The 9,516-nt window shown below is 50.8% G+C and overlaps 2 protein-coding genes across 2 annotated transcripts; one reads left to right on the top strand and one right to left on the bottom strand.

Annotated features, from left to right (window-relative positions):
• Positions 1 to 181: 181 nt before the first annotated feature.
• PMPCA (peptidase, mitochondrial processing subunit alpha) lies at positions 182 to 6,268 on the bottom strand. Its single transcript, XM_032130839.1, has 13 exons — positions 6,215 to 6,268; positions 5,817 to 6,019; positions 5,597 to 5,676; positions 5,183 to 5,265; positions 4,782 to 4,876; positions 4,541 to 4,641; positions 3,885 to 4,148; positions 3,597 to 3,689; positions 3,224 to 3,342; positions 2,679 to 2,769; positions 2,495 to 2,557; positions 1,984 to 2,128; positions 182 to 1,693 (listed from the first exon to the last, which is right to left on the bottom strand). Exons 1-13 carry the CDS (start codon positions 6,265 to 6,267, stop codon positions 1,524 to 1,526), a joined length of 1,560 nt encoding a protein of 519 aa, XP_031986730.1. The 5' UTR covers position 6,268; the 3' UTR covers positions 182 to 1,523.
• A 124-nt stretch (positions 6,269 to 6,392) lies between these two features.
• ENTR1 (endosome associated trafficking regulator 1) lies at positions 6,393 to 9,429 on the top strand. The gene is made up of 7 exons (XM_032131169.1): positions 6,393 to 6,524; positions 6,608 to 6,814; positions 7,298 to 7,371; positions 7,772 to 7,883; positions 8,152 to 8,214; positions 8,833 to 8,969; positions 9,278 to 9,429. Exons 1-7 carry the CDS (start codon positions 6,411 to 6,413, stop codon positions 9,369 to 9,371), a joined length of 801 nt encoding a protein of 266 aa, XP_031987060.1. The 5' UTR covers positions 6,393 to 6,410; the 3' UTR covers positions 9,372 to 9,429.
• Positions 9,430 to 9,516: the final 87 nt, after the last annotated feature.

Here is a 9,516-nt window from a genome sequence, read left to right as displayed (position 1 = left end):
TTTTATTGTTGTCAGAACCAGAGTTCTTTGCATGGTGCATGTTTGGGTGACCTGGGCCATTTGTCTTCAGCTGGAGGAGCGGGACAGATTTCTCTGGAATTGTTTGCATTGAACAAAGTATGTTCCACCTGCCAGTTCAAGAAACCCTTGGCAGATGAATTTCAGAACTCTTACTACTTGCTTCAGTTGTTCAGAGGTCTCTTTATTTCCTCACAAACATACACAAGAACTGAACAGGACTTCCACACTGTGGGCTCTGCAGGAAGCAATGCAACATCTTTTGAGTTGCATGAGGAAAGGACGGGGTAAAGCAGGTAACAGCAGCCTCACAGTGCTCTGCTCCCAGCTGGATTGCTCCTTACCACACACATCTAGCAGTGAAGTGCTGCAACACAGCTGTCTTGTATTTTTACACCCATGTATTAGGGGATTATATAAATCCAGTGTTTTATTCCTCTTTTGAGTCTCCATTTCTTCAGTATGCCATACGTGCGGCACTTGGCTTTCTGTGACATGGTGTCAGTCAAGATCACATTTCTAAATGTTGTCATTTTATCATCTTGCCTTTCAGTTGAGCCATATCTCTGCTGTGAGACTGATGATTGTGTCTTCTTTTTGCAAGGCCTTAAGTCCATCTGGGTGACACTGAGGAAATGAGGCACAAGTTTAAGGTGCAGCAGCAGCAGCAACTCATATTTTAATAACTGTATAGCAACGCTGGAGGAAAAGAACTTTTATTCTTTAGCACAGTTCATGTCCAAGTGAAAAACCTGAAGAATAGGATCGTTCTCATTCTCAAGCAAGTGTCCATTATGTACAGTACCTCTGCAGAGGAACTCCACAGAAAACTGGTTCTGTCATGGGTCTGCTTCCCTCAGAGCTCTAGCAAGATGATGAAGTTATTCCCAGGTGGGTGACTCCTTGTCAGATGGTGAATTACACTGATGAAATGGATCCATGATTTGTAACAAAACCTGGATTGCAGGACATTTTTGCCAAACTTCACTGGGGACAATAACTATTATTTTCCTAATTTAGTCTGACCAAGTCTTTGTTCACCTTGGTAACAGTTATAAATATTCTTTCAATTCAGACACGTAAACCAAGCTCTTTAAGGTGCCACACATTCCTCAGGAAGGGCACACTGGGGCCTCGTGTGACAGCCCCACTTCCACTGCTGGGGTGATGAAGAGGCAGCACAGCAGTGACTGACTGCTCAGAGATGTGCTTTCACTGTAGTGATGAATATTTTGGCTTGCTCTGTTCTCCCCAAAGCCAAGAGAAGGGTGTCAACACCATCTCCTCTTGTGACCTACTCAGAGGCTCAAACTCCTCCTCTGGAGCCAGGGCTGGCTCCTTACACGAGCTCTTCACAGTCCAGTGCTCCGAAGCAGCTTTGCTCAGCTCCATGGTTGCACAGAATGCCTGGGAGCATTGGGGGGAGGGAGGGTGGTACAGCAACATGAAAATCAAAAAAACCATTAAAAAAGAAGGGAGTCTGAGGCCGGGCAGGAGGTGCTGCTCTATCGGAAGAGGCGGTAGAGCCGCGGGAGCCGCCCGTCCTTGCTGGAGAGAGCGGCCTGGATGTGCTCATACGTGGGCAGATCTGTCAGGTCACCCAGGGCAGCCACTGCTGGCTTCTTATGCAGCATCTTAGTCACCACCCTCTTGATATCCGTGGGTTTCACCTGACCTGCAGACAGAAAAAAGGCAGAGCTGTGACAACTCCACTGTGAACAGCACAAAGCAGCTTTAGGCTGATGCTCAGAAAACCAACTCCAGACCTTCTCTACCATGATTCTGGTTTTCCCTTCTGACTAAAGTAAGCCCCTGTGTTAGCTTGAAAGCAATTAAGCTCAGTCTGAAATGTATTTCTGTAGTATTTATGCCCCCAGGCTTTCAAAGGCAATTCGCCAGTGCTACAAGAATATTTTAAGTGTACCTACAGCTCCCTCAAGGCAAGGCAAAGCATTGTCTACTCACTGATGAGGGCACAGAGCTCGTGAGGTAGCTTCCTTGTGTTGGTTGCCAGAACCTGCCTCCCCACATCTTCAAAGATCACTGGCCGAGACTCCAGGTTCATCATGAGCATGGACTTGAGCTGTGTCTTTGCTCTCTCAAGTTCTACCTGTGAATGAGCAGGAAATGAAAAAAATTCTGGTTGCTGCTCTCTAATACAAGGTAACAGGGAAGAGTTCTGCAGACACCTCTCCCTTTGTGGATGCATTGCTCATGTTGCTGTACTCTTTTACAGAAATGCAACAAACTTGTCTATAAAAACCCATTCTAGCACAGTCAGTGCAATGCATTCACAGAATCCCAGACTGGTTTGGGTTGGGAAGGACCTTAAACCCCATCCAGCCCCATCCCTGCCATGGGCAGGGACATCTTCCACTATCCCAGGTTGCTCCAAGCCCCATCCAACCTGGCCTTGGACACTTCCAAGGATTATTTCAGCTCAAAGACCATCTGCAAGTTCAAATGTGCTGCTGACCTCTCCCACTGCTCCTGCCATGAGGATGAATTCCCTGGTGATGATTTCCACCATCTCCCGAACCTGGGGAAAACAGATCATGGAAAGAAGATCAGAACGATGCTTCTTGTGTCAACACCACTGTGTGGTACTGAGTGATGTGGTTACTGTTTAAGGACACCTGTCTGTGAGTACAGGACTGTACCTGTTTTGGATCTGCACTGGCATGGATACACAGGAGACCTGTGTCCTCATAGCTGTGGTGGTAAGAGGTGGCATTGTACATCCAGTGGTGCCTGTGAGTAATACAAACAGTATTTTAAAATTTAAAAACCAGAATTTACAATGCAAAAATTAAAACAAACATCATCAGTGAGCTCCCTCCTAGTGCATTTTCAGGATTCTCAGCAGTGCAATGAGAATTGTCAATCCCTGCCTCTGACAATTTATGCATGTGGCATCTACTCCCCTCTCTCCACTTGAATCCTTGAGACCAACCCAGGACAGTACAGAGCCAATCCTGTTAATATCCCCTGATTAAAGCATGGATAGGACAAGTGGAAGAAAACAGGATTCCTGGTCACTTCTGCCCTGTACTTTCACCCTCTCAAAATGCCAACTGACAAACCAGTCCCACGTTCCAAGCAGAATAAGCTGATGTAAAACCTGGGGGGGTTGCTTTCATTTTTTTCCCATGTGAACCTGCTACAGGACTGTTTCTGCCACCCCTCAACAGCAAGACAAACCAACCTGTTGAGCACATTGAGGTACAGCCGGGTGAACATGCCCTTGCCAGGCCCTCCAGCTGAAAAAGAGCCACCACCTCCCATCATCATGTTTAGCACCGCAAAAGGAATGAAATCGTCCTCCTGGATTGCAACAAGAAACTCAGTCAGGTAATGGCAGAGTTCTCAAGGGTCTGGGGTGAGTAAAGGGGAGAAAAAAAAAACACAGCACAAGAGGAGTCTGAAGGTCAAGGCCTTCAGCAAAATGTCACAGAAAAAGCTGCTTGTTTTTATGTGCAGTGCAGCAGCAAAAATGTTAATGTCTGTGTAATGTCAGTGTTCCTGGGATTCTCCAAGTACAGGGCATCCAAAATGCAGGACTTTAGGTTAATACTTACTAAAAATGAGCAGCTTTCTAACCCAATCATGATGTGGGTGAGCTCTGGGATGGGAGTAGGGCCCAGACTCACATCTGACATGTCTTTTTCCACCTGTGGGAAGGGCAGACAGATTATTAACACCAATTTTCCCTGTTGTACCCAGTTTGATACATTCCCAATAATTACCACATCACAATTAACAGCTGCCATGGCCAGTTTGGGCTCATACTCATGAAATGTAACTTTAGAAAAGCAAAAGCCTGTAGAGAAATGAGCAAGATGCTTGATGCCACCTGCACCATTTACCTTGACGATGCCTCCGGTGTACTGAGCCACGGACCTGTCCACGCCCCTGCTCCGCCCAGTGCCCCACACGGGCTCCACCCCCAGCAGGTATTTCCTGGCACACTCCACCAGGTGCTCGTGCTCAATCCCCACCCCGGCCAGCACCATCCTGTCTGGGGTGTAGTAACTGCTCAGGTACGAGTGCAGCACGTCCCGGTCGATTTTGTCTGTGTTTTCCACGGGGCAGAACCTGTTCAGTCCCACTGTGTTGTCTCTGAAGGCTGCCTAAAAGGGAACAGAGACATTAAAGTCACAAACATCACTTCATTTTTCTCTAAACCCCCTCTCTAAACCCGTTTTTGTTTTGGAATTAAGCCCACTTCTAAGAGAGGAAAGGCTGAGCATTTTTTCACTAATGTCAGTGCAACTCAGTAAGGTTTTGTCACCAACATCAATAAAGAGAAGTTACAGATAGATTTATTTTTTAGCTTGGGTTAGAATCTTCCACCTGTGTGGAATGCTGGATTTCAGAGTGAAGGGACAGCCAAATTCTCCCCCCCACACAAAAAAATCTGAATTTAGAAGAGTCTAAAATAAACCCTGAAGCTGCCAAAAAGACCATGAGGAAGAGAATGCAGCAGGAGGCTGCACACAGGGTGGAATTTCCAGTGTGTTACCGCATGGATCATTTCTGTGAGGAGAGGCTCTGGGTCAGGTCTCATATTCAGATCCTCCAGCTCAAACCTTATGGCCATTCGGGTCATCTCAATTTCTTCATCTGCAACAAGACAAAGCAAGGGATGGCAACCCTACACAAAACACCCAGCTGCTGCAAGCTCACTTCAAGAATTCTGAGCTCTTGAGAGCAAGCCATCTGTTGGAAATGTTTTTTTGAGGCAGAGAATTGTGTTCCCAGACCTGATAACCTGGGCTGGAGCGTTACATCAGCCAGCAAGTTGACCACGGTGTCCAGGCCTCTGGCATCAGCAGACACTGCGTACATGATGGTGTCCCTGCAACACAAAAAACAGGTTCTGCACTGAGAAGTCACTTCTGGGATCATTCAGTGTCACCTCAGTATCAGGAAATCACAGATGAAGCTGTTTTAATCATTAAATTATTTAATTGTTTAATCATTAAATTCAATAGATCTGAATTTTATAATCCTTTCAGGCTCACTTTTGTAGCTTCCCAGCAGCCACCGCAAATGGATTGCTGCTGCTTGGGAACAAAAAGTGGCTTTTCGTGGCCCACAGCAGAAAAAAAGACTCAAAGTGTTGTCAGTGCTACAACACCAGGTAACAGCAGAAGCATCCCACCTCGATGCCTGGCAGTCACAAATGCCTCCATGCTTCTCTAAGGTGAGGAGAATTTCATCTTTGCTGCCAAACTGAGCTGTGGACTAAGGAAGAAGATACCAGTGTTATTAATTAGTAAAGCAATAACTGCTTGTAACCCTTCAGCGTAGCCCAGACTATCATCTACATCCTTTTAGTCAAACGATTTGATCACGATTTGCCAACCTTGCAGGTGAAAGCACAGAGACTTCCAAAATATAATTACAGCCGTGATAATTAACAAGAAATTAATATTCTGTGACTCTATTAACTCTGTCACCACGGTTTAAACAGCTCGAGTGCAGAGAGCCCTGAGGGTCAGGCCCTGCCTGGCTGCTCTCCCTCGCTGCCCCGTGCAGGTCTGGGAACCCCTGGGGAGTCCAGGGCAGTACTCACGGAGAAAGCCAGCTTTTCCAAGAAGTGGGAGATACCACTGAGGTATTTCGCTTCGTGTCTTGATCCCGAATTTACCAGAACTGGCATAAAGAAGAGAATAAACCAGCGTGACTTTCACACCCCCGGTCCTTACAAACAGACCCCCGACTCGGGGGGAGCCGAGGCGACACCGCCACAGCCCTGCCCCGGCCGGCTGCCGCCAGCCCCGGCGGGTACTCACTGCCCACGGTGCAGAACTGCCCGAACTTGTTCTGGGAGGCGACGCGCAGCCCGTTCTCCAGCACCGTCACCCGCGTCTCGAAGCGCTCCCGGCTCTCGGCCGCCGCGAACACGGCCTTGGGCACGCCGGGCAGCGGGCACGTCAGCGACACGCTGGGGTACGCGCCGCCGCCGCTGTAGCTCCGGCCGGCCGCCAGCCCGCACCTGCGGGACACCGGGGACACCGTCACGGCCTGCGGGCGCACCGTGCCGGGCGCGCCGGCGGCGCCTCCGCCAAGGCCGCTACCGAGCGCTGATCCCCTCCTAGAGCGGGTCCCGAGCGCTGCCGCCCGTCCCCACCCCGTCCCCCGCGGTCCCCAGCGCCGTCCCCACCCCGCGCGGTGCCGGGGCCGCGCTCACCGCCGGGCCGGGCCGCAGGCGCCGCGCCGCAGCCACGCCATGGCCGCCGCCATCTTGCCGCCACCGGGAGCGCGGGGTCACGGGGCGGGGCGGGGCCCGCGGGGCGGGGGCGGAGCCGCGATTGGGCGGGGCCGCGGCAGCCGCGCGCTCATTGGTCCGCTCCGACGGGGGAGCCCCGCCCCGCCCTCAGGCGGCCATGGCGGCGCCGCCGCCGCTCCCGGGGGCTCCGGCCGAGCCCAACCCGTTCTCCTTCCACGAGTTCGTCCGCTCCAAGTCCCGCGGCGGTGACGGGGCGGGCGGTGACACACAGGTAAGGCCCTGGGCGGTAGCGCGGCCGGGTCCCCGTCCCATCTCGTCAGGACACCCCCCTCAGCCCCGCTCTCCCCTCCGCAGGGGGCTTGGCCCGGGCCCGTCGTGCCGCCGCTCCCCGCAGTGCCCGCAGAGTCGGGGGACGAGGAGGAGGAGGAGGAATGGAGCGAGAGCTACCAGCCGCTGGCCGTAGAGGAGGCCCACCTTGTCAGTGGCGGCTCCTGCGCGGCGCCGCTCGGGGTCCCCCCGGGGCCGGGCTGTGTCCCCCTCCCGCAGCCGAGCTACGAGCAGGTGAGCGCTGCCCGCCCTCCCGGCTCCTGCCTCTGTCAGGCGAGCCCCGAGCTGCGCGCCAGGTTGTTACAGAACTCGATGTCACCGCCTGCTGCCACCAAGAGATGCTGAGGAAGAGAATTAGGTCTGGAAATGTGCTTTTCAGCATGAATCAGGTCCAGTACCTTCTCTGTCCTGCTGCCCCGCGCATGACCCAGGTGACTTCCTCGTGCTCCTGGCCCTTGAGGTCATGTTTCGAATTGGCAGCATTAATTAGCCACGTTTGCACTGGTGGTTCAGTGTCGCATTCCTGTGCCCCACAGGGTTAGTGAAGTGGTTTCCAGATGGGTAAACTGAAGGTAAAATTAAGCTTGAATGTATTAGAAAGTGCAAGAATTTCCAGTGTTAAAGCTGAATGTTCTGTTATTGATCTTGGATTGTTGGTATTGTTGCAAAAATGCACCCCAATCCTAATGAGAGGTTTTTGTTTGGGTTTTTTTTTAGCTAAAAGAAGAGAATGCTATTTTGAGAAGCAAGATCAATAAGCTTCAGATTCTGTCCGAAACTCAAGCAGACAAGTGCGTGAGCCACAGTGTGGGGGGAAATAACCATGTAAGGGGTTGGCTTAGAAGAGGTGCTCACTAGAAACAGCATCCTTAAAGAAGACAAATGGAGTTGAAATCGATCCTATTTATTAAAAACTGCATCAGCAAACCTGTCTTTTTTAATTGAAAAAGTCTTGGAAAGTTAGTAGCCAGCTGACATGTGAGTGTGTTTGTGTGTTCCTCACTCAGCTCCTATTAATGCTGGTGGATGTGGAACAGAGAAATCCCCTGAGCCACACCCCAGAACTGGAGTTCTCTGGGAAGAATTAATTTTCCTTATAACAATGAGATTCTTGATTCTTTCCTAGAATTTCCTTCCTGAAGTATTTAATGGTACAAGTGCTTACTGGATGCCATCTATTGTTTTTTTAAGCATGAGGAAGCTTGAGAAAAAGCTTGAGGAAAACAAAATCAAAGAAGAAAAAGAAGCGCGGGATTTGGAAGCGATGGTGCAGCATGTGGAGCAGAATCTCCAGCTGATGACTGTAAGTGCTGGTCTTAGGTTTTAGATCAGATGTCAGGAAGAAATTCTTCCCTGTGAGGGTGGGGAGGTTCTGCAGATGCCAGAAAGGAGCAGTGAGGAGGGAAGGAGGGGGCTGTTCCTACCTCCTAAAACATTCAGAACATGGCATGGTGTAACACAAACCATATCCCTCCAAGTTCTGTGCTGGAATCACTCATTCCCATGTAGCTCAAAGCTGCCTGGTTTAGCCTCAGCACGCTGTGGTTTCAATAATCTCTGTTCTGTTGCAGAAACGGGCTGTCAAAGCTGAGAACAGCACTGCCAAACTGAGACAGGAAAATGCACTGCTCCAGGTACAGAGCAGCATTGCTGGGGCTGCAGGGACACCTCTCGGAGTTGAGCCAGTGGAAAGGATATTGCAAGATTTTTGTAGGCTCTTGGGAAAATGCTGAGCATGTTTTCAGGTTCAGTAAAGGCTTGGGAGTTGTGGTATCCTGTCAGAAGCTGGGAGGGCCTGGATGGTGCCAGACTCTTCAGCAATGCCCAGTGACAGGATGAGGAGCAATGGCCAGAAACTAAAAGGAGGAAGAACTTCTTTCCATGGAGGGTGTCAGAACCCTGGAGCAAACTGTCCAGGGAATGCATGGAGCCTCCCTCTCTGGAGACATCCAAACACACCTGGAAACATTCTTGTGTCACCTGCTCTAGGTGACCCTCGGCAGGGGGTTGGATTGGATATCTCTGGGGATCCCTTCCGCCCCTAACGATTCTGGGAAGACACTCCCTCCAGGCAGTCTGGTTATGGGATCTAGTTGCTATTTATTACATTGTTTTATTGTATTCACTATGTCTGGATTAGTTAATTATTACCTTACACACCCATAAACTGCTGTGGGAATGCATTCATTAGTTGAGGAGTATCTGCTGGAGCTCTGTGGTTGTTTCACGTGGTTTTTGCCCATTCCTCCCAGGCTGAGCTGAGGAATTCCAAGCTGGAGAGCGAGGCGCTGCGGGCGGGCCAGGCGGGACTGGCCGCGGCAAAGCAGAACGCGGAGGTGGCCCTGCAGCACCTGCTCCAGGTCACAGCCAGCTCCCGGGCATCTATCAGGTGAGCTGGGCTGGGACAGCTCTCCTGACACCATCCTGACACGTGGCTGCATTCTGGGGTCACGAATAAACGTCCTCAGTGGGTTTTTTAGGAGTGAAACTCAGGGGTTTGTGTTGTGTGCCAGAGGAGCTATTCCGTGTTCTTACCTGCAGTGTGTTTTCCTCCAAGTGCAGGTGGTAAAAATAAGTGGAAAGTGGGAGTCTCTGAGTCTCTCCAGTCCTGATGGATCACAGAGTGTGGGCAACCTCCACCCCAGAACTGCCTGGCTGCCTATCCCCCCATCTAACACTGCATCTCTCCCTTTCCAGGCAGCTGCTCTCCGGAGCAGAATCCCTGCAGCTCGTTGCTGATCTCCTGAAATCCATAGACAGAATCTCTGAGGTGTCAGAGGATGGACAGTGAGTGACTCACACAACACGGAGTACTTTGTTTTCATATGGAACTATTACTGAAAAGTGAATTTTTGATACTTGGCCTCATTTCGACATGCCAAACTGCACACCGGGCTTCTCCATCCCTTCCCGCGGTGCAGCCACAGCCATCGGAT

This window comes from Corvus moneduloides, chromosome 21 (genome assembly GCF_009650955.1).
Source record: "Corvus moneduloides isolate bCorMon1 chromosome 21, bCorMon1.pri, whole genome shotgun sequence".
Taxonomy (NCBI): Eukaryota; Metazoa; Chordata; class Aves; order Passeriformes; family Corvidae; genus Corvus; species Corvus moneduloides.
This window is presented reverse-complemented; position numbering and strand designations above follow the sequence as displayed.

Coding starts and splice junctions, on each gene's coding strand:
- PMPCA (XM_032130839.1), bottom strand. CDS start 6,267: ATGGCGGCGGCCATGGCGTGGCTGCGGCGCGGCGCCTGCGGCCCGGCC. Junction 5,677..5,816: donor GCAGTTCTGCACCGTGGGCA/GTGAGTACCCGC, acceptor TCTTTATGCCAG/TTCTGGTAAATTCGGGATCA. Junction 4,149..4,540: donor TCACAGAAATGATCCATGCG/GTAACACACTGG, acceptor GTTCCCTTTTAG/GCAGCCTTCAGAGACAACAC.
- ENTR1 (XM_032131169.1), top strand. CDS start 6,411: ATGGCGGCGCCGCCGCCGCTCCCGGGGGCTCCGGCCGAGCCCAACCCG. Junction 6,815..7,297: donor CGCAGCCGAGCTACGAGCAG/GTGAGCGCTGCC, acceptor GTTTTTTTTTAG/CTAAAAGAAGAGAATGCTAT. Junction 8,970..9,277: donor AGCTCCCGGGCATCTATCAG/GTGAGCTGGGCT, acceptor CTCCCTTTCCAG/GCAGCTGCTCTCCGGAGCAG.